The sequence below is a fragment of the Schistocerca americana genome, chromosome 1 (assembly GCF_021461395.2).
Source record: "Schistocerca americana isolate TAMUIC-IGC-003095 chromosome 1, iqSchAmer2.1, whole genome shotgun sequence".
NCBI classification, from domain to species: Eukaryota; Metazoa; Arthropoda; class Insecta; order Orthoptera; family Acrididae; genus Schistocerca; species Schistocerca americana.
The window spans coordinates 1,165,223,343-1,165,242,559 of record NC_060119.1 but is presented as its reverse complement, the minus strand read 5'-3'; the positions used below and the strand labels follow the sequence as shown (position 1 = coordinate 1,165,242,559).

General features: G+C 43.6%; 1 protein-coding gene across 1 annotated transcript in view; it reads left to right on the top strand.

Moving 5' to 3' along the window:
- Positions 1 to 676: 676 nt before the first annotated feature.
- LOC124619568 (RNA-binding protein Musashi homolog Rbp6) overlaps positions 677 to 19,217 on the top strand; it is a 1,335,315-nt gene continuing 1,316,774 nt past the window's right edge. Inside the window, exon 1 of the mRNA XM_047146061.1 lies at positions 677 to 755. Coding sequence (XP_047002017.1) covers positions 721 to 755 — 35 coding nt within the window. The 5' untranslated portion in view covers positions 677 to 720. The remainder of the gene's footprint in view (positions 756 to 19,217) is intronic.

Here is a 19,217-nt window from a genome sequence, read left to right as displayed (position 1 = left end):
AACCATAGCTCCATTACTCATCACCAATAATGACCTTTGACAGAAAATCTGGATCAGTTTGAAGCTATTGTTTCAAAGCGCGACATGTTTCAACTGGACGTTCCTTTCGATTGCGTCAGAACCCGAGGAACAAACTTAGCGGCAACACTTTTCATCCCCAAATCTTCCGTTAAAATTCCCTGAACTGAGCTACAAGATAATCCACTAATCTCTGACAGCTGATCAATTGCCTGTCGACGGTGAGCACAAGTTCTCAAATATTTTCAATGTTTTCATCGATTCGGGCAGTTGATGGACGCCCAGAACGACGTTGTCATCAATCGACATGTCATCATTTTTAAATCGAGCAAACCACTCGTACACTTGCGTTTTTCCCATAGCGTCATCTTGGTGAGCTGTTTGCGGCATTAAAACAGTTTCAACAGCATTTTTACGGTGTAGAAAACAAAATTTCACAACCGCACGTTCACTTAAACTTGCCATGGTAAAAAACGAAACAAAAACAAAGCAGCGCTAGTAAAAACAATCACTGCAGATTTTTTTGGTACTCCGTAATAGCATCATCTTCATCATCACCACCATAAACGTCAACAGATGTATACAATTTATAGAAGTTAGCTACAGTACTAGTTGGTACAGTGAGGTGAGGATCTCTTTTTGTTTGTTGTTGCAGAGAGCCTGAGGGAGTACTTCAGCAAGTTCGGCGACATCACCGAAGTGATGGTGATGAAGGACCCCACAACGCGTCGCTCCAGGTCAGTACAAGGCTCTCGACAGCAGGCAGCTAGCGCAGCAGAAGCAGCAGCAGCGAGCTACGCAATCACAGTGAACCACGCCCTCTCAGCTCGTGTCTCGGATAAGTGACCATTGTGTAAAATTGACCATTGTGAACAAAAATGGCCACAAAACTAGAGTATATGGCCTATTCTCCGCAGGTTCCACGATGCAGCCATTGTGCTAGGTGTTACATATATTGTAGGTGTTACATATAAATGGGGTTAAAAACAAGTATTCCATGTTTTGAGGGATGCTGCTATGGACCAAAACAAGACAAAATCGAGAAATCATGGGCTCTAAAATGCATGCCTGCTCATCTTCAGTGCTCCGAAACACGTCGCTTCTATTCCAAGCGCTCCTTGCTGTTATGAAAGACCTAGAGAGAGCAGTAAACAAATGAAGACACATTCTCCTGTTTTTGTCCATGGATACAGTATGCATTAAACATCTGTTGGTGCTGTTACTGTAAACCGGGCAAGTGCAGCATATACATTAGTTGTAAGTGAACCAGTTTGTGTCGTGATAAAGTTTGTAGAATGTCTTTACATTGTAATTTTAAGTTTGCATAGTGGAAGCCTATTATTCGACACGGTAAATGGTAAACATGATCTTCCTCTATGATCTGCAAAATGGACGCAACCGTTCAGTCCTCGTCCTGTACGCTGAAAAATATCCAGAACTCTGGGCACCGTCTCATTTGTTTACTCATTTGATTACTGCATTCTCTAGGTCGTTCGTAACAGCAAAGAGCTTGCATTAGAAGAAATGTGTTTCGCATCTGTTAAGACATGGAATTTGGATATTTTTCTCTAGTTTTGGTCCATACCTCCTCTCAAAGTATGGAATTGCTTTTTATAAGATCGTGTGTAATATCTAGAATAGGAACATCACTGGGGTTTTTTTCTCAAATTCCTCTTGCAGCTCATTTGACTGCTGCGGCCAACCTGAATGCATGTTATTCAGCTGATGTACATACTGTCCTACTAATTCGAGGTAATCTTCTACAAAGTGCGTACAAAAGTTTGAAACACTAAAGTACCGTTCCCTATGTTTCCAAGTTTTACTTGTAGGAATTATTCACTTAACAACTTTTCACAAACAGTAATGCCTAATCTGTGAGGGAATGTATCATCCTCACCTTAAACAATTCAATATCCAGAGTAAGCGTCCTTTAGGGACAGTACCAAAGTGCACGTTCACCATTCCGCTGCAAGTAGATTATTACACTTGCTGTAGCATAACTGGCTGTTCAAGTGGATAACGTCGCACAGTGGATTGGTATCATACTACAGATCCATAGGTACTTGGTTTAATCCCCAGATGAACCTAGTATTTTCATGACACTACATCTTTCACCCGTGGTAACGATTTTTTGTATGTGAAAAATGTCGATGTACACCGTGTGGTGTGCACGGTAAAATGAATGTCCCCCTGCAAGAGGATGTGTAAGTCGGAGGCAGAGAACGGCATACACCCACCAATGGACCATCTTTTATCTCTTCATTCACACGAAGTAATCAGTATTTTCTAGAAGTGATCTCAGGAAGTGTCCATATTTCTAGAAACTGAGAAGGCTTTTGAAACCATTACTCACAGGCGGCTACTAATAAAACTGATTGTCTCTTATTGCCTCAATTGTGTGACTGGATTCATGATTAGCTGTCAGAAAGGTCACATTTGGTAGTAACGTACGGGAAGTTATCGAGTGAAACAGAAGACGTATCTGACCGTTTCTATAGGAAGTATTGCAGGCCTACTGTTGCTGAGTGGCCCTCTTAGATTGTTTGCTGATTACGCTGTCATTTACCGTCTAGTAAAGTTATCAAGAGATCAAAACCAGTCCAAATTTGTATGTATGATGCGGCAACTAATCCTAAATAATGAAAAGCATAAGGTCGTTCACATTAATATTTAAAAAAATCCGTTAAACTTCTGTTACAGGATATTACGCACAAATTTACAAGCTGCCAATTCAACTAAATACCCAGGGGTTACAATGTCTAACCACTTAAATTGCAGCCGTTGCATAGAAATTATTGTGCGGACGGCGAACCAAAGATCTCATTTTATTGGTGAGCACTTACGAGGCGCAACAGATCTAAAAAAGAAACCGCCTACGGTACGCTTGTCTGTTTTCTTTTTGGGTAACGCTGCGCGGTATGGAATCCTGACCAGATAGGATTAGGTGTTCATTTGTCCCTCGTGCGATTCGAGAGTGGAACGGTAGAGAAATAGTCTGAAAGTGATTCTACACAATGTGATCAACAATATCCGGGCACTTCCTCTCTCGCAGGAATACGTTAAATCAGCTGCTGTAATGTTTCTTGGGGAATGGCAGCCGATTCTTCACAAGTGCTGCACTGAGGAGAAGTATGGACGTCGGTCGGTGAGGCCTGGCACGAAGTCGGCATTCCAAAACATCCCAAAGGCGTTCTATAGGATTCAGGCCAGGACTCTGTGCAGGCCAACCCATTACAGGGATGTTATTGTCGTGTAACCACTCCGCCACAGGCCGTGTGTTATGAGCAGGTGATTGATCGTGTTGAAAGATGCAGTCGCCTTCCTCGGATTGCTCTTCAACAGTGGGAAGCAAAAGGTGCTTAAAACAAACAATACAGGCCTGTGCCATGATACTGCCATGCAAAACAATAAGTATTTCAAGCCCCCTCGATGAAAAACACGACCACACCATAACACCACCGCCTCTGAATTTTACTGTTGTCACTACACACACTGGCAGATGATGTTTGGCATTCGCTTTACCCACTCCCTTCCATCGGATCGCCACATTGTGTACCGTGATTCGTCACTCCACACAACGTTTTGACACTATTCATTCGTCCAATATATTCGCTAATTACACCAAGCGAGCGTCGTTTGGTATTTACCGGCGCGATGTGTGGCTTATGAGCAGCCGCTCGACCATGAAACCCAAGTTTTCTCACCTCCCGCCTAACTGTCATAGTACTTGCAGTGGATCCTGATGCAGTTTGGAATTCCTGTGTGATGGTCTGGATAGATGTCTGCCTATTGCACATTACGACCCTCTTCAACTGTCGGTGATATCTGTCAGTCAACAGACGAGGTTGGCCTGTACGCTTTTGTGCTGTACGTGTCTCTTCAGCTCTCCATCTCACTATCACATCGGAATCAGTGGACCTATGGATGTTTAACAGTGTGGAAATCTCGCGTTCAGACGTATGACAGAAGTGACACCCAATCACTGACCACGGACGAAGTCCGTGAGTTCCACAGAGTGCCCCATTCTGCTATCTCACGATTTCTAACGACTACTGAGGTCGTTGATATAGAGTACCTGGTAGTAGCTAGCAGCACAATGCACCTAATATGAAAAACGAATGTTTTTGGGGGTATCCGGATACTTTTGATCACATAGTGTATGAACCCTCTCTTGAGGACGTAAGTGTGAATTGCAGAGTAGTCATGTAGATGAAGATGTAAATGCATAGCAGTGCACTGTGAATTCAAACCACCGTTCAAATAGTTGATATCCAATACTATTGGAAACGTATTCATCACTATCGTATTATTCCCGTAGTTTCATATCGTATTATTGTCATTATATTTTGGATAAATGGCAGCACCGGTGGTTGTGACCACCTTCTGTGCAAATTATTCAAACCCTGTAGGCCCATATCATAGTAGCACGACATTTTCTATGAGGTATGACAAGTACTATGATGATTACTTGCAACAGATACCTTCGCCTTTACTGCATACATAAATTTTATATTTACAGAAGAGCTTATCTACCTTAGTAGTTGGTGACCCAACGTACAGTACCTACCATTCGACGAAATTTGAATGTGGTCTGAATCAGCAAAAAGCGTTCATGCCTTTTCACCTTCTTGTTTTGCAAATTCCTATGATGAAATTGTTGAGGGTGGGTGTGACATTGACAAATGCATGAAGAAAACTGCAAAAGGTACCGCTACGACTTCACAGGCGGGCAACACCCTCAGTGCCAACCATGCACCTATGCTGAGCACTTTTAAAATGTACCTGTAGAGATACAACCCATAGCTGAACCCTTGGCGCCTGTGGAAAGGCAACCCATTCGACACCATACTGCTGAGTGGTCCAGCATCGCTGCTCTAAGCTTGTTGGCGGGCATGCGGAATCTGAGGGGTGTCGAAGGGCTTTCCTGTCTGTCGGTGTCTGTGAACTGATCAAGGAATGTCTCTACACAAGTACGTTTCTAAAGTGCTCAATAAAACAGTGTATATGTGTGGTCTTAGAGGAACCCTCTTCCATTTTATTCGTGCACATATCAATGCCCCCCCTCGACCCCTTCTTTGTGATCACGACACTAAGTGGGACAAAACAGGAGGGTTAAAAAGCATAAACAGTCTTTGTTGCTTCGGATCACGTTCAACTTTCGTCTAATATCTTTGAAGAGTCCCTAGTGGTTTTACCCTGTATAGCAGAGCAAGCGGTGTGGTTACGCTACACTCCAAAGGCGTCATATCACGTAGTGGGGTTGCAGCCCCGCGATGACCTTATAGAAGAGTGGAATCGTCTTGGGAAAGGGGGGGGGGGTTGTCAGAAGTGTCGAAAGTTGTCAAGAAAGTCGTCCTGTTGTCACGGCACTGCGAACTGTCGTTTTTGAACGAGAAATATGTGGGAATCAAGGAAAGGGAAAGAGGTTTCCACTAACGCCCTTTATGCCACCCCTTGTGTGATTTTCGTGTCAGGTCCAAGCGGCGATTTGTCTGAAATCTTTTCGTCAGTCATTAGTAAGAAAACCATGTGATTTCTACGCTAGAGATCGTGTTTTTGACCTCCATCGCAGAGGAGTCAAGAAAAAGGGGAGTGTAAAAAATCCACGGCGGCATTGGGAAGCCAGATTTCACGCTTCTTCAAACTTCCGCGTTGCAATGGAGGTAAATGATTGAGCAGTGTAGATTTCAGTCTTCCCTTTCACAACTTCTGTCATAAAGTGTAACAGCAATGACGTATCGCTACACTGCACTACTGGCTATTGTAACAATAATCTGTACCCATTATACACTTTTCTTCCATGAAAAGGGTGATATCACTTGTGGCCTATTCATAATGAAACGTCATCTCCCCGGCAATTAAGTTATACGGAGAGGTCTTCCATTTATTCATTCTGGAGTATTTGATCTTTCATAAAGAAAACTAGTTTTTCCCCCAGTCCATTTATGAATTTTTTGTGTGACATAATTTTTTTATGCATAGATTTTTTTTCCTCCGTAAGTACGAGGGCTATTCGGAAAGTAAGGAATGATAGTTCGCGAAATGGAAACCACAGTGAAAATCAAAACTGTTTTATTTGAAACAGTGAGCTACAACGTCCAGCTACTTATTTCCATAGTCGCCGATCCGACTTCGGCGTTTGTCGTGGAGTTGTACTAACTTTCCAATACCCTCGATATAGACGGCAGCGGGCAGGGCTTTCCGCCAATTCTCTATGCTGGCCTACAGCTCGTTGTCTGAGCCAAAATGTTGTCTTCATAGCCAGTGGTTCATTAAGCAGAGATTAAACTCCAAGGGAGACAATTACGGGCTGTATTGTGGGTACTCAAACATTTACAACTGAAAACGATGCAGCAGAATCGTCATTGCCCCTGCAGAATGCGCCTGAGAATTGTCTTGAAGAAGAAAAGGCACGACAGTTATGTAATGTTGGCTGCATAGCTTCAGGCGAAATTTCTCACCTGGCCCTCGTACTTGGCGGGTGACACTATTGTTCTAGGTATCTTTATGTGCTCCCTGTGTGATCAGAACTGAAAAGAACGACATAACGCGATTTACGGGCATACTAAAGACAGTGCCCAACACACCTGTGCAAAACTTCACCGGATTTTCCCTGTGGTTCCCATTTCCCGACCGATCGATCCTCACTTTCCGAATAACCCTCGTATTTACGTTGTATGACGACGGAGAGCCAGAGCGAGTAAATGCAATGTCAAACATCTATTACTCATAATAAAAGGCAAAACAGTAGTGAAATAGAAATACCTCGCTCGAAAATAACACACAAATAAACGACCACTCACAAAAGATGCGCGAATAAGAAACTGAATATGAGAATCAATTCTAGAAACAGTCACGGTTATCAGAATAAAACGACATTCATAAAGTCACCTACCTGACTTGGAACCTACGATCTTTTATTTTTGGTCCTTATATCCGGTGTTTGCCAGGTTATGTAACTGACAGTGAAGACAGGTAAACAGTCTGTAGTGTAATGTGGGCTGATTGGTTTGGTTTGTTACCTACGATGTTCGTCGCGCTGTCTAAAGATAAATATTTCTTTGTGTGTCTGTGACTTGACATTTGGTTCTGAGTGAAGAGATTGATGTCGGTTTTCATTCTAAGAGTCACACACCCGCCTCAACAACGTACTGAAACACGTCGGGCCGAGAACGCTGGTGTGGGCTGTGATTGGTGAATTACTGCGCACCACCCGCGCCGAGGTCGGCCCTTCCTGCTGCATAACACTGTGTAGCGGTGTTTAATTTAAATGCAATGAGCGCCGTCAATGTTGTATTTACAGCTGAGCTCGTATTCGCGTCAGAAGTGCCTCATTTGCATCGCCACTTGGGGAGGCAAAAGCGGACGTATAAATTATCCACGGCCGGAATTCAGTTAGAAGCGGACTTTCGAATTTGCCGCCTGCATTGTTTCATTCGCTTTCGACTCTTCGCTTTACAAGTTCGCTGTCCCCCGATCCTACAACAGCGTCACGGCTCCGCAGAGTGTAGAACCGACAAGGTCGCAGCTGTTACGCCGAAAGTAGTTTTTAAGCCTGTAGCTTGTTGTTAATTATTCACTGCAGAAATTTCTTTAGTGTCTTACTGTTAGTATTAAAATTTTGTACTGAATAGTACTAGTGATTTTGCGGTTAGTAGCTGATTCACATATGACCTGCTACTGCAATTACCTGTAAGAATTTCTATGTATTCACATCATCCAGAATACGATAGATTTGCCCTTTCCGTCTATCTTGACAATTGCTTCATTATTGCTGTGAAAATACCCGGGTAATATGATTGATAAGTTTTAATATACGTGTTCTAGACATTACGTCTCACTCACAATATTACAGTTGTTACAGTATGACTCTATTACAATTATGTAAAAGCAGATGATATTGAGTTGGTGCACTACTTAGTATTGTTTTCCCCCAAGTTTATTAAACACAACAGATACACAGAACGGGGACTTTAGTCATCTATAGTATATTGTCCTTTTTGTCCTCCACTATTTACAACAGTCTGTCAACGGTGGGGTAAGCCTGCGAGGTGGCCGAGCGGTTCTAGGCGCTACAGTCTGGAACCGCGGAACCGCTACGGTCTCAGGTTCGCATCCTGCCTCGGGCATGGGTGTATGTGATGGCCTTAGATTAGTTAGGTTTAAGTAGTTCTAAGTTCTAGGGGACTGATGACCTCAGACGTTAAGCCCCATAGTGCTCAGAGCCATTTTTTGAACGGTGGGGTAACTTTTCGATTCCACGACTGTAATAATCAAGAGGTTTTGAGGCGAAAAACTCGTCGAGCTATGTTCGGAGCGTATTTTCATCCAGAAACGATGTTCCTTGAAGGTTGTTCGATAGAAACTGGAAAAGGTGGAAATCTGAAGGCGCAAAGTCATGTGAATAACATGGGACCAGAATGACTTCCGAAAGCAACTCCTGTATAGTTCTTTTCTATCAGAATGCGGGCGTGCGTCATCGTTAATTAGCTTCACTTCACGCAATCTTCCTGGTCGTTGTTCTGAGATTGCGTCTGCAAGACGTCTCATTTGTTGACAATAAACGTGAGCAGTGATGGTTACACATCGGGGAAGCGATTCGTAGTGCCCTGCCGCTGTTCTGAAAAATGCATAACACTATCTTTTATGCACGCGCACAGGTCATTGCACTGGGAGTTGCTGCTTCGTCTGGACTCAACCATTCCTTTCATTTCCTTATTTTAGCATAGAGACACCATTTCTCGTCACCAGTAACGATACAGGTTAGGGGGATAGGGAGCAGAGATGCAGATATGGTCACCTGCCGATTTTGGCTAAGAGCAAGCGATACCCATACACCCGATTTTTTGACCTTCCCCGTTGCACGCAAATCTGGCACGATGGCGGAATGATCACAGTTCATCACATCTGTCAGCTATCGAGTTCACTGACATGGCTCATTGTGGATTAACGATCTTAAACGGTCTTCGTCAGACGCGAAGGCCTTCCTGAACAGAGAGAGTCTCTAATGTCAAAATGATCTTCCTTAAAACGAGAAAACCATTTTCTTGCCGTCCTCTGTCCAGTGGCATTATCCCCATACACGGCGGGAATGTTTCTGGCTGTATCCACTGCTCTCATCCCTCTACTGAACTCCAACAAAAGAACATGTCGGAAATGTTCCGATATCTCCACTTGGCACTGCATTTCCTAGCGTCCACAGCTCCACTATCTCCAAATGACAATATGACAAAAGTGTATACTCAAATAGAAACATTTAACTACCAATAAAAATGACAGTAGATAAATAAACCCGTAGCGACCGGAATAGCAAAATGCAAAACAAAAACGCTACGAACTTATGTACCAACGTAACATATTGTAAACAGCCACAGTGCAAAGTTTCATTAGTTTAGTATGATACTGTCAAGATATAAAACCGCCTCATTGCTTATAAAAAATATGTTGAAATGTGTGTGAATTCCTAAGGGACCAAACTGCTAAGGTCATCGGTCTTTAGATTTACACACAACTTAAACTAACTTATGCTAAGAACAACACACACGCACACACCCATGCCCGAGGGAGGAGTCGAACCTACGGCGGGAGGGACCGCGCAGTCCGTGACATGGCGCCTCAAACCACACGGCCACTCCGCGCGGCTCACTGCTTATAGAATTGTTACATGTTATCACTTAGCGGGAGAATACAAGGTATTATTTTGATGTTGTGGTGATAAGATCCGTTTAAAATACGTACTACTGTAAGAAGTTGTATTTTTAAATAATTCGTGTTTTCATTTAATACTAATACAGCGTTATTAAAAAATGGTTCAAATGGCTCTGAGCACTAAGGAACTTAACATCTGAGGCCATCAGTCCCCTAGAACTTAGAACTACTTAAACCTAACTATCCTAGGGACACCACACACGTTCATGCCCGAGGCAGGATTCGGACCTGCGACCGTAGCGGGCGCGCGGTTCCAGACTATAGTGTCTATAACCGCTCGGCCACACCGCCGGCTACAGCTTTATTTGTAACTAACTCAGGGGTTTCAGAAGGCGAATGCGCTAAATCTGAAACGCACAGGTATGCAGAAAACAGGCACGTATTAGTGAACAGAATGTCTCTACAAGCTTCTAAGTCATTTTCCAGGTGCTCAAAACTCAATACAAGCGGAAGAAAAAATTCGTGCAACTAACGGAAGCCGCTGCTGTTCTACGACGGCAGCCCGCTTTGGAAATTGGTTCGTTGTTTTACCTATCTGAAAATGAAAACTTTAGAAATGTAGTGCCCTTCGCCAAAGAGGATAGCTGTCGAACACCCGCACCTACGACGAGAGAGTTTTCTGGGGTAAAAGGGTGCACGGTCGCGTGCTGCCGGGTTGTGTTTTGTTGCACATGCATAATGAAGAACGGCATCGCATTAAGTGCGCTGAATTATGGCCGCGTGGCCGTAAATAAGCAAAGTTTTGCACCTCGGATATTATTGTTTTATCTCTGTGAGAACGGTAATAAATTTTTATTATTGTCCGGTTCCGGGAAAACTAATGGCTGTTGTAATCGCTTTATAAGCGACCGCCGTTTGTTTGGGGAAGTGTGAATTTCCAATTTGTCATTGTTGTTACAAAAGATTGAAATTAATATCGTCGGGAAAACAGCGTCATTGTGGACTAGGTCTGTGTATTCGCCGTCGTTGCAAACTTCGCCACAGGGTGCACTGTTACCGAAATTAATGACCATGAACGACTTTCTGATTCTATGCAAAAATCACCTGACGAAAATGTTTCGACCTTTTACTTTATCACATGGGTGTGTGATTTTCCATCACGTGTGACAAATGGTGATCTCTTTGCTAGGAGCGAACTTCCAGTTGAATGTCTGTAGATAAGTGTGTGGAAGATGTATTTAATTCCAGTCGATTAATTAGCCGTAAGACGAAATCTCACCGTAATATTTAACATATTTTACGAAAGAGAGATGAACACCGTCGAATGTCGTGGCATATCTCTGTGAATAAAACCGAGTTCTTGCTAACGTCAGAAAGGAAACTTACAACTTCAAGTGCCGTTCATTTCGGATTCACTAGAGACAAAATAGTAATTGAAGTGGAGAAGGGAAAGATATATATATCACTCTAGACATTGCTAACGGCCCATATCAGTGTTAGTCTGAAGTGGTTTAAGGAAAGAATGCGAATCCTGAAAAAAATGTTCATGTGTACTTTTGCACTTGAGTCTTACCTAATACGAATAGTAGTTGTCTTTTACTGCAACAACCGGCTGGTTTGTTGCCATTGTAATCCTTCTTCCTCTAAACTCTGAACAGGTCAACTGTAGCACATCAGCACTTTCAAGCATCAATAAAATTTTGTGTTTCATTCTGCGTTCACCTTAGCATGTCTCCGTTTCTTTTGAATTATATTCATTACTTCCCTGCCCCCGTTTCTTTCTGCTCAATCGATTTTGTAATTCCTTTATCGATTGTTTTTTCTGTATTTTACCGTGTTAAATTTATTCCTGCTGTGACCACTTTTCTTCCCATTTGGCCAAATAACTGCGCTTACACCTATCAGTGTTTTCAAGGATTCTGTTTATTTTTCGTCATGCGTTACATTTTATGAGCACATAGAAGCAGAGTCTTTTTTTAAAAAAAATATATTCATGTTGTTCATTTTTTCTCTATAGTTCCTTGTTCCGTCTCGATATGTGTTGTACGTTATTTTTGGATCATAAAAATATCCATAACTGTCTTTACACATGTTTTTCAAATTTTGTGATGAGCGCTTATATTAAAACTGCAAGCAGTCTTTCTGACATTGTGATCGTATATAATGGCTGTGTTTTGAATTGATTGTGATCAGCTTCATTGTTGTTGTAGATACGTCGACATGTTGGCACGCATGTCTCCATCTTCCTCCCCTTTCCTTCAATGTTAGTTCTAGGTGCCCTTTCGTGTCGTGGCAACGGGCTTGCCGCAGTGGATACACCAGTTCCCGTGAGATCACCGAAGTTAAGTACTGTCGGGCGTGGCCGGCACCTGGATGTGTGACCATCCAGGCCACCATGCGCTGTTGCCATTTTTCGGGGTGTACTCAGCCTCGTGATGCCTATTGAGGAGCTACTCGACCGAATAGTAGCGGCTCTGCTCACAGAAAACCACCATAACAACCGGGAGAGCGGTGTGCTGACCCCACGCCCCTCCTATCCGCATCCTCAGCTGAGGATGACACGGCGGTTGGATGGTCCCGATGGGCCACTTGTGGTCTGAAGACGGAGTGCTTTTTCTCGTGTCGTACTCTCCCCTGCGTGCTTTCATTTCAGCATTTCTGAAATTTTCTATACTTGATCGTTTGTTTTGGACCTGTTTCGTAATCTCATAAAGCGAATCGTCTCTCAGTGTTGGCGACAAATAATGTTGACTGCCTCCCGTCTTGGTCTCGGTGTGGACCAAGATACGGACGTACAAGAAGGATAACGTCAGAAAACGGTCCTATTTAGAAAGGGAGAGCAACACGTGGGTAGGAAGAAACTCAGATTTTACATTCGCGTTGCTCAGCTTTTATATCCCCATTGCAGAGAGTGTTTTAGATAGAAAGAAATTCGAATAGCAAGACAGAAGTCGTTTACAGCATGTTAACAATATCCGGGATAGTACAGAGTTTTGCGCTCATATAATAACTCACAACTTTTTTTTTCTGGGAAATTCCATTCCTATCCCCCACTACACGCGATTGCGGTTGCAGCCTGCGGTTACCACGCAAACTGATGTGAGTGTATTTTCTTTTTCTCGAAATTACTGTTATACTGTAGGAAGCGGAAAACAATACTACTCTCGTCATGTTTTTAACGTAACGAACGCTCACGAAACAATTTTGGAGAATTCCACTTGTGCCTAGTTCGGTGACAATACATTTTATCTCGAAATTAATATCACGATCCGGTACAAATTACATCGGTGCTCTATGTATAATTAAATATTATGAAATTCCGCCGCTGCCTTATAATTGCATATTTTAGCGGAGGGATTACCGAGAACAGAGCTGCAAAAGCACATCCCCTGGCGTGTGTGGCCCGCTCTGCAATAATTAATAAATAAGCGCATACATTGTCACGTTGTGCAGCGAAATACGTACCTGTATGCATGCGTGTGTGTGTGTGTGTGTGTGTGAATTGCGGGCACGAATTCCGTTGCGCAAAATATGACACTACGTGTCTTGACAAGGTGAGTGGTTGGGAACTTCCACGTGCATGTTGCGGGAAGTGCAGCAGAAATACAGTTAACGAAATAATCATCACTGTGTATGTGATGGAGTAACAGTAGGTGAAATGAATCATATTTTCTCTGAGAGCAGGTTGTATGTAGACCAGCAGATTGTTTTCTCACAACAGTTAATCACGTACCATCAACCATCAGCCACTTACGTAGGAATTCTCGTTCATCAAAATAATTAACCAACTGCACAAATAATTATGAATTTTAGAGTTCCGTACCTTAGCGGATAAAAACAGAACCCTTAAAGGACCACTTTGTTACCTGTTAAAACCCCTTTTTCTCAGGAGATGCAGTCAACACATTGTCCACATTGTTCACAGACCAATGTCATTAAACAGTCGTCTAATGAACAAAGTAAGAGCATATGGACTATCAGACCAATTGTGTGATTGGATTGAAGAGTTCCTAAATAAAAGAACGCAGCATGTCATTCTCAATGGAGAGAAATCTTCCGAAGTGAGAGTGATTTCAGGTGTGCCGTAGGGGAGTGCTATTCACAATATACATAAATGACCTTGTGGGTGACATCGGAAGTTCACTGAGACTTTTTGCGGATGATGCTGTGGTATATCGAGAGGTTGTAACAATGGAAAATTGTGCTGAAATGCAGGAGGATCTGCAGCGCATTGACGCATGGTGCAGGGAATGGCAATTGAATCTCTATGTAGGCAAGTGTAACGTGCTGCGAATACATAGAAAGAAAGTTCCCTTATAATTTAGCTACAATATAGCAGGTCAGCAACTGGAAGCAGTTAATTCCATAAATTATCTGGGAGTACGCATTAGGAGTGATTTAAAATGGAATGATCATATAAAGTTGACCGTCGGTAACAAAGGTGCCAGACTGAGATTGATTGGAAGAGTCCTGAGGAAATGCAATACGAAAACAAAGGAAGCAGGTTACTGTACGCTTGTTCGCCCACTGCTTGAATACTGCTCAGCAGTGTGGGATCCGTATCAGATAGGTTTGATAGTAGAGATAGAGAAGATCCAACGGAGAGCAGCGCGCTTCGTTACGGGATCATTTAGTAATCGCGAAAGCGTTACGGAGATGATAGATAAACTCCAGTGGAAGACTCTGCGCTCAGTAGCTCGGTACGGGCTTTTGTTGAAGTTTCGAGAACATACCTTCACCGAGGAGTCAAGCAGTATATTGCTCCCTCCTACATATATCTCGCGAAGAGACCATGAGGATAAAATCAGAGAGATTAGACCCCACACAGAAGCATACCGACAATCCTTCTTTCCACGAACAATACGAGACTGGAATAGAAGGGAGAACCGATAGAGGTACTCAAGGTACCCTCCTCCACACACCGTCAGGTGGCTTGCGGAGTATGGATGTAGATGTAGACCAACCACTACCCACGTAAGCGTGTTTCTACATCTGAAAGATGATTTCTGTTCAAATTTCGCGCGAGTCGCTAAGAATGGATGTAGTAGCGCCACTATGAGGACGCAAATCAGCTTTGCTTTAAACACGCTCTGTAACGGTCATGAGCGTTAATAACGTTTGAGATTGGACATGATGGCCTTCATGGCCTGTTCGGACGGAGTTTAGTTAGAGTTAATGTCAGTCAAGAGTGCCTTTAAGGCGAAAAACACGCTATTATCAACACCTCACTTACTTTGATAAATGTCGTGTAATATGGATACGAGAAGCTGGATGTTCGTTCTGCGATATTCCATAAAGACTTGGCAGCACTGTAGCCACTGCAAAATGATTACTACGAGCAGTGGTCACGAGGATGTACGCTCGAAAGATGACCTGGCTCTGGACGGATAAGTGGTATTACCGAGACAGAAAACCATCGTGTTCGACGTACGTCCCTGGCATATTGTACTGCATCTGCAGCAGCAATTTGAGCAGCAGTTGGCGCCACAGTGGCACAACAAACTGTTACAAATGGGTTACTTCAGGGACAGCTCCAAGCGAGACCCACTATAGCGTGCATTCCACTGTCCCCAAACCACCACCATTTGCGACTTCAGTGGAATCAAGCGAGAGGTTATTGTAGGGCAGGGTGGTGGTATTTTATGTTCTCTGATGAAAGCTGTTTCTGGGTCGGTGCCAGTGATGGGCGTGTGTTGGTTAGGAAGAGGCCAACCTGTCTGCGTGCTAGACACACTGGAGGTACATCTGGAGTTATGGTCTGGGATGCGATTTTGTATAAAAGCAGGAACACTCTCGTGGTTATGCCATGTAACCTGACTGGAAAATTGTGATCTATCTGGTGATACCATTTGTTGTGTTGCCATTCATGAACACCATTCCAGGAGGTGTTTTCCAACAGATGAAGTTCGTCCACATACCACTGTTGTATCCTAAAAAGCTCTACAGTGTGTCCATATGCTGCGTTGGCGTGCTCGATCACATGATCCGTCTCCAATCAAGCACATCATAAGACGATGGCTCCAGTATCATTCGGAACCAGCATTAACCGTCCCTGTACTGACGGGCGTAGTCCAACAGGCATGAAACTCAGCCCCAGAAACTGTCATCCGGCTGATGTACAACAAAATTTATGCACGTTTGCCTGATTGCATTAAACATTCTGGCGGTTAAAGCGGTAATAATGCACCTTCTTTCGCCTTTGCAGTGGCTTATCTACATTAACCTACATTAACCAGTGATATTTCAGTGTTAATAATTTCCACTACTGGCCATTAAATTTGCTACACCATGAAGATGACGTGCTACAGACGCGAAATTTAACTGACAGGAAGAAGATGCTGTGATATGCAAATCATTATCTTTTCAGAGCATTCACACAAAGTTGGCGACGGTGGCGACACCTACAATGTGCTGACATGAGGAAAGTTTCCAACCGATTTCTCATACACAAACAGCAGTTGACCGGCGTTGCCTGGTGAACCGTTGTTGTGACGCCTCGTGTAAGGAGGAGAAATGCGTACCATCACGTTTCCGACTCTGATAAAGGTCGGATTGTAGCCTATCGCGCTTGCGGCTTATCGTATCGCGAAATTGCTGTTTGCGTTGGGCGAGATGCAATGACTGTTAGCAGAATATGGAATCCATGGTTTCAGGAGGGTAATACGGAACGCCGTGCTGGATCCCAACGACCTCGTATCACTAGGAGTGGGGATGACAGGCGTCTTATCAGTATGATTGTAACGGATCGTGCAGCCACGTCTCGATCTCTGAGTCAACAGATGGGGACGTTTGCAAGACAACAACCATCTGCACGCACAGTTCGACGACGTCTGAAACTGTATGGACTATCAGCTCGGAGACCATGGCTGCGGTTACCCTTGACGCTGCATCATAGACGGGAGCGCCTGCGATGGTGTACTCAACGACGAGCCTGTGTGCACGACTAGCAAAACGTCATTTTTTCGGATGAATCCAGGTTCTGTTTAGAGCATCATGATGTTTGCAACCGTGTTTGGCGACATCGCGATGAACGCACATTGGAAGCGTGTATTCGTCATCGCCATATTGGCGTATCACCCGGCGTAATGGTATGGGGTGTCATTGGTTACACGTCTCGGTCACATCTTGTTCGCATTCACGGCACTTTGAACAGTGGACGTTACATTTCAGATATGTTACCCGTGGCTCTGCCCTTCAGTCTGTCGCTGCGAAAGCCTACATTTCAGCAGGATAATGCACGATCGCATGTTGCAGGTCCTGTAGGGGCCTTTCTGAATACAGAAAATGTTCGACTGCTGCCCTGACCAGCACATTCTGCAGATCTGTCACCAACTGAAAAGGTCTGGTCAATGATGGCCGAGCAACTGGATCGTCACAATACGCCAGTCACTACTCTTGATGAACTGTGGTATCGTGTTGAAGCTGCATGGGCAGCTGTATCTGTACACGCCATCCAAGCTCTATTTGACTCAATGCCCAGGAGTATCAAGGCCGTTATTATGGCCAGAGGTGGTTGTTCTGGGTACTGATTTCTCAGGAACTATGCACCCAAATTGCGTAAAAATGTAGTCACATGGCAGTTGGTATAATATATTTGTCCAATGAATACCCGTTTATCAACAGCGTTTCTTCTTGATGTAGCAATTTTAATGGCCAGTAGTGTAAATATGCTACCTACACAACTGTATTCCCTAGATTTCATTACTCTACAATACTTTTTTTCCTTTTGAGTTGTAATTTTTTTACCATCAGTGTGTATAAGAGCAGTAAAATGCCGTGCACTGTCTGGTTATTTTTATTATGGTAAAAAAGGGAAATGAGCGTTTGGCGTCATTGGCCGGGAGACCCCTTACGGGGCAGGTCCGGCCGCCTTGGTGCAGGCGTTATTTCATTCGACGCTACATTGGGCTACCTGCGCTCCGGATGGGGATGAAATGATGGTGATGATGAAAACACAACACCCAGTCCCTGAGCGGAAAAAATCCCTGACCCAGTCGGGAAACGAACCCGGGCCCATAGGACGGCAATCCGTCACGCTGACCCCTTTTTTTCAATAATCTTTATTGAACAAAGTAACAGTACATATATATACACACAATGCAACAGTTCTTCAAGGTACCATTTAAACATATACAAATGTCTGTTAGTTAAACAAAAAAATACTAGAAAAACATTAAATGCAACAAAATATAACATATTCTGTTCTTTTTTCTTTTGTTTTGTTTTGGTCGATGGTCGATGCATGAGAACGTGTATAAGGGTGTTGCATCATGTGGCGGGTAGGCATGGCACACCCCAACTTTGAGGGGGTCCAAGGAAGACGCTGCGGAGATAACCAGCAAAAGTCTGTCGGTAAGATGGTTTTCGGGTCAGGGTGCTATGCGCGGTCACAACTTTGTATCAGGAGTCAAGGACTGTATGCGGACAACTCTGAAGTATTCTAAAGCCTGTCCTCGAAACCAGATGAGTGTACGGTGCTTAGCAAGAGGGTAGTAAAATGCCTGGGGCAACAACAAGACATCCGGGGTTACCGTCGTTGGCGGGGCACGGAGGTAAAAGCCCACGATTCGTTGGATGAGGAGCCATACGTTTCGTTTGAGGGGGCACGTTAGACGGTGCTCGTCGGTGTCTTCGAGCTGACAGTCAGGGCAGAGTGGGGAGGTGGCCAGTCCGCTGCGATAAAGTCGACTATTGGTCGGGAATTTGCCATAGACTAAAACATACCAGAGTGCAGACACAGACGACGGTAGAAAGGGCGCATGCACACACCCCAAAACCGTCCTCCAGACGGTGCACAAATCCCGCCCAATCACCCCCCACCACACCAATCCACATCCTAAGCTCCGCCCATGGTCTGCCGCATGTTCCAACATCAAACTTGTCCGTATCACAGATATGCCAGTCATCACAAGGAAGAAAATCAGTAGTTAGTACGAAATACAGCTTCTCCGGTAGCATTGTGAAAAGAATTAGAAATATGTTCATTGAATATGCGAGTTGAAAAATCATCAATAAGAATGAAAAATGAAAATGGTATCCATACTGTCTTTTTTATTTCATGAGCTTTCATCTGCACTATATCAAAACATCTGATATTTGTTTACTGCAGTGAGCGCAAAATTCCGTCACCTCGCGTAGTGTAAAAAATTCTGTTGGGAAATATTAATTGGTAGTATCGCCAAGGATGCTGTCCATTATCTCGATTGTCTAAAGTCAATGTTGTGCATAAACAAGGCAAAGTCGATGTCTTGGTTTGTTTCTGATTAGGTAATCAGAAACAAAGAGTAAAGAATATGAGAGTGGGATAATGTAGAAATGCGTAATGCAAGCAGTCAGATATTTATACAGTGACGTTCTTCATTAATATTTGCCTGTGTAATGGGTGAATTTTTACTTGTGAACTCTTATGACTGCTTGCTTATAGCAGACACGTGTTTACTGAGAGCTTTAGAGCTGCCTATTGTTAAACATATGCACATAATTTCGTCAGTGTCATTGCAACACATCTTATCGTACTTCAATGTCTGTTAGATATCAGTTTTGACAGCAGT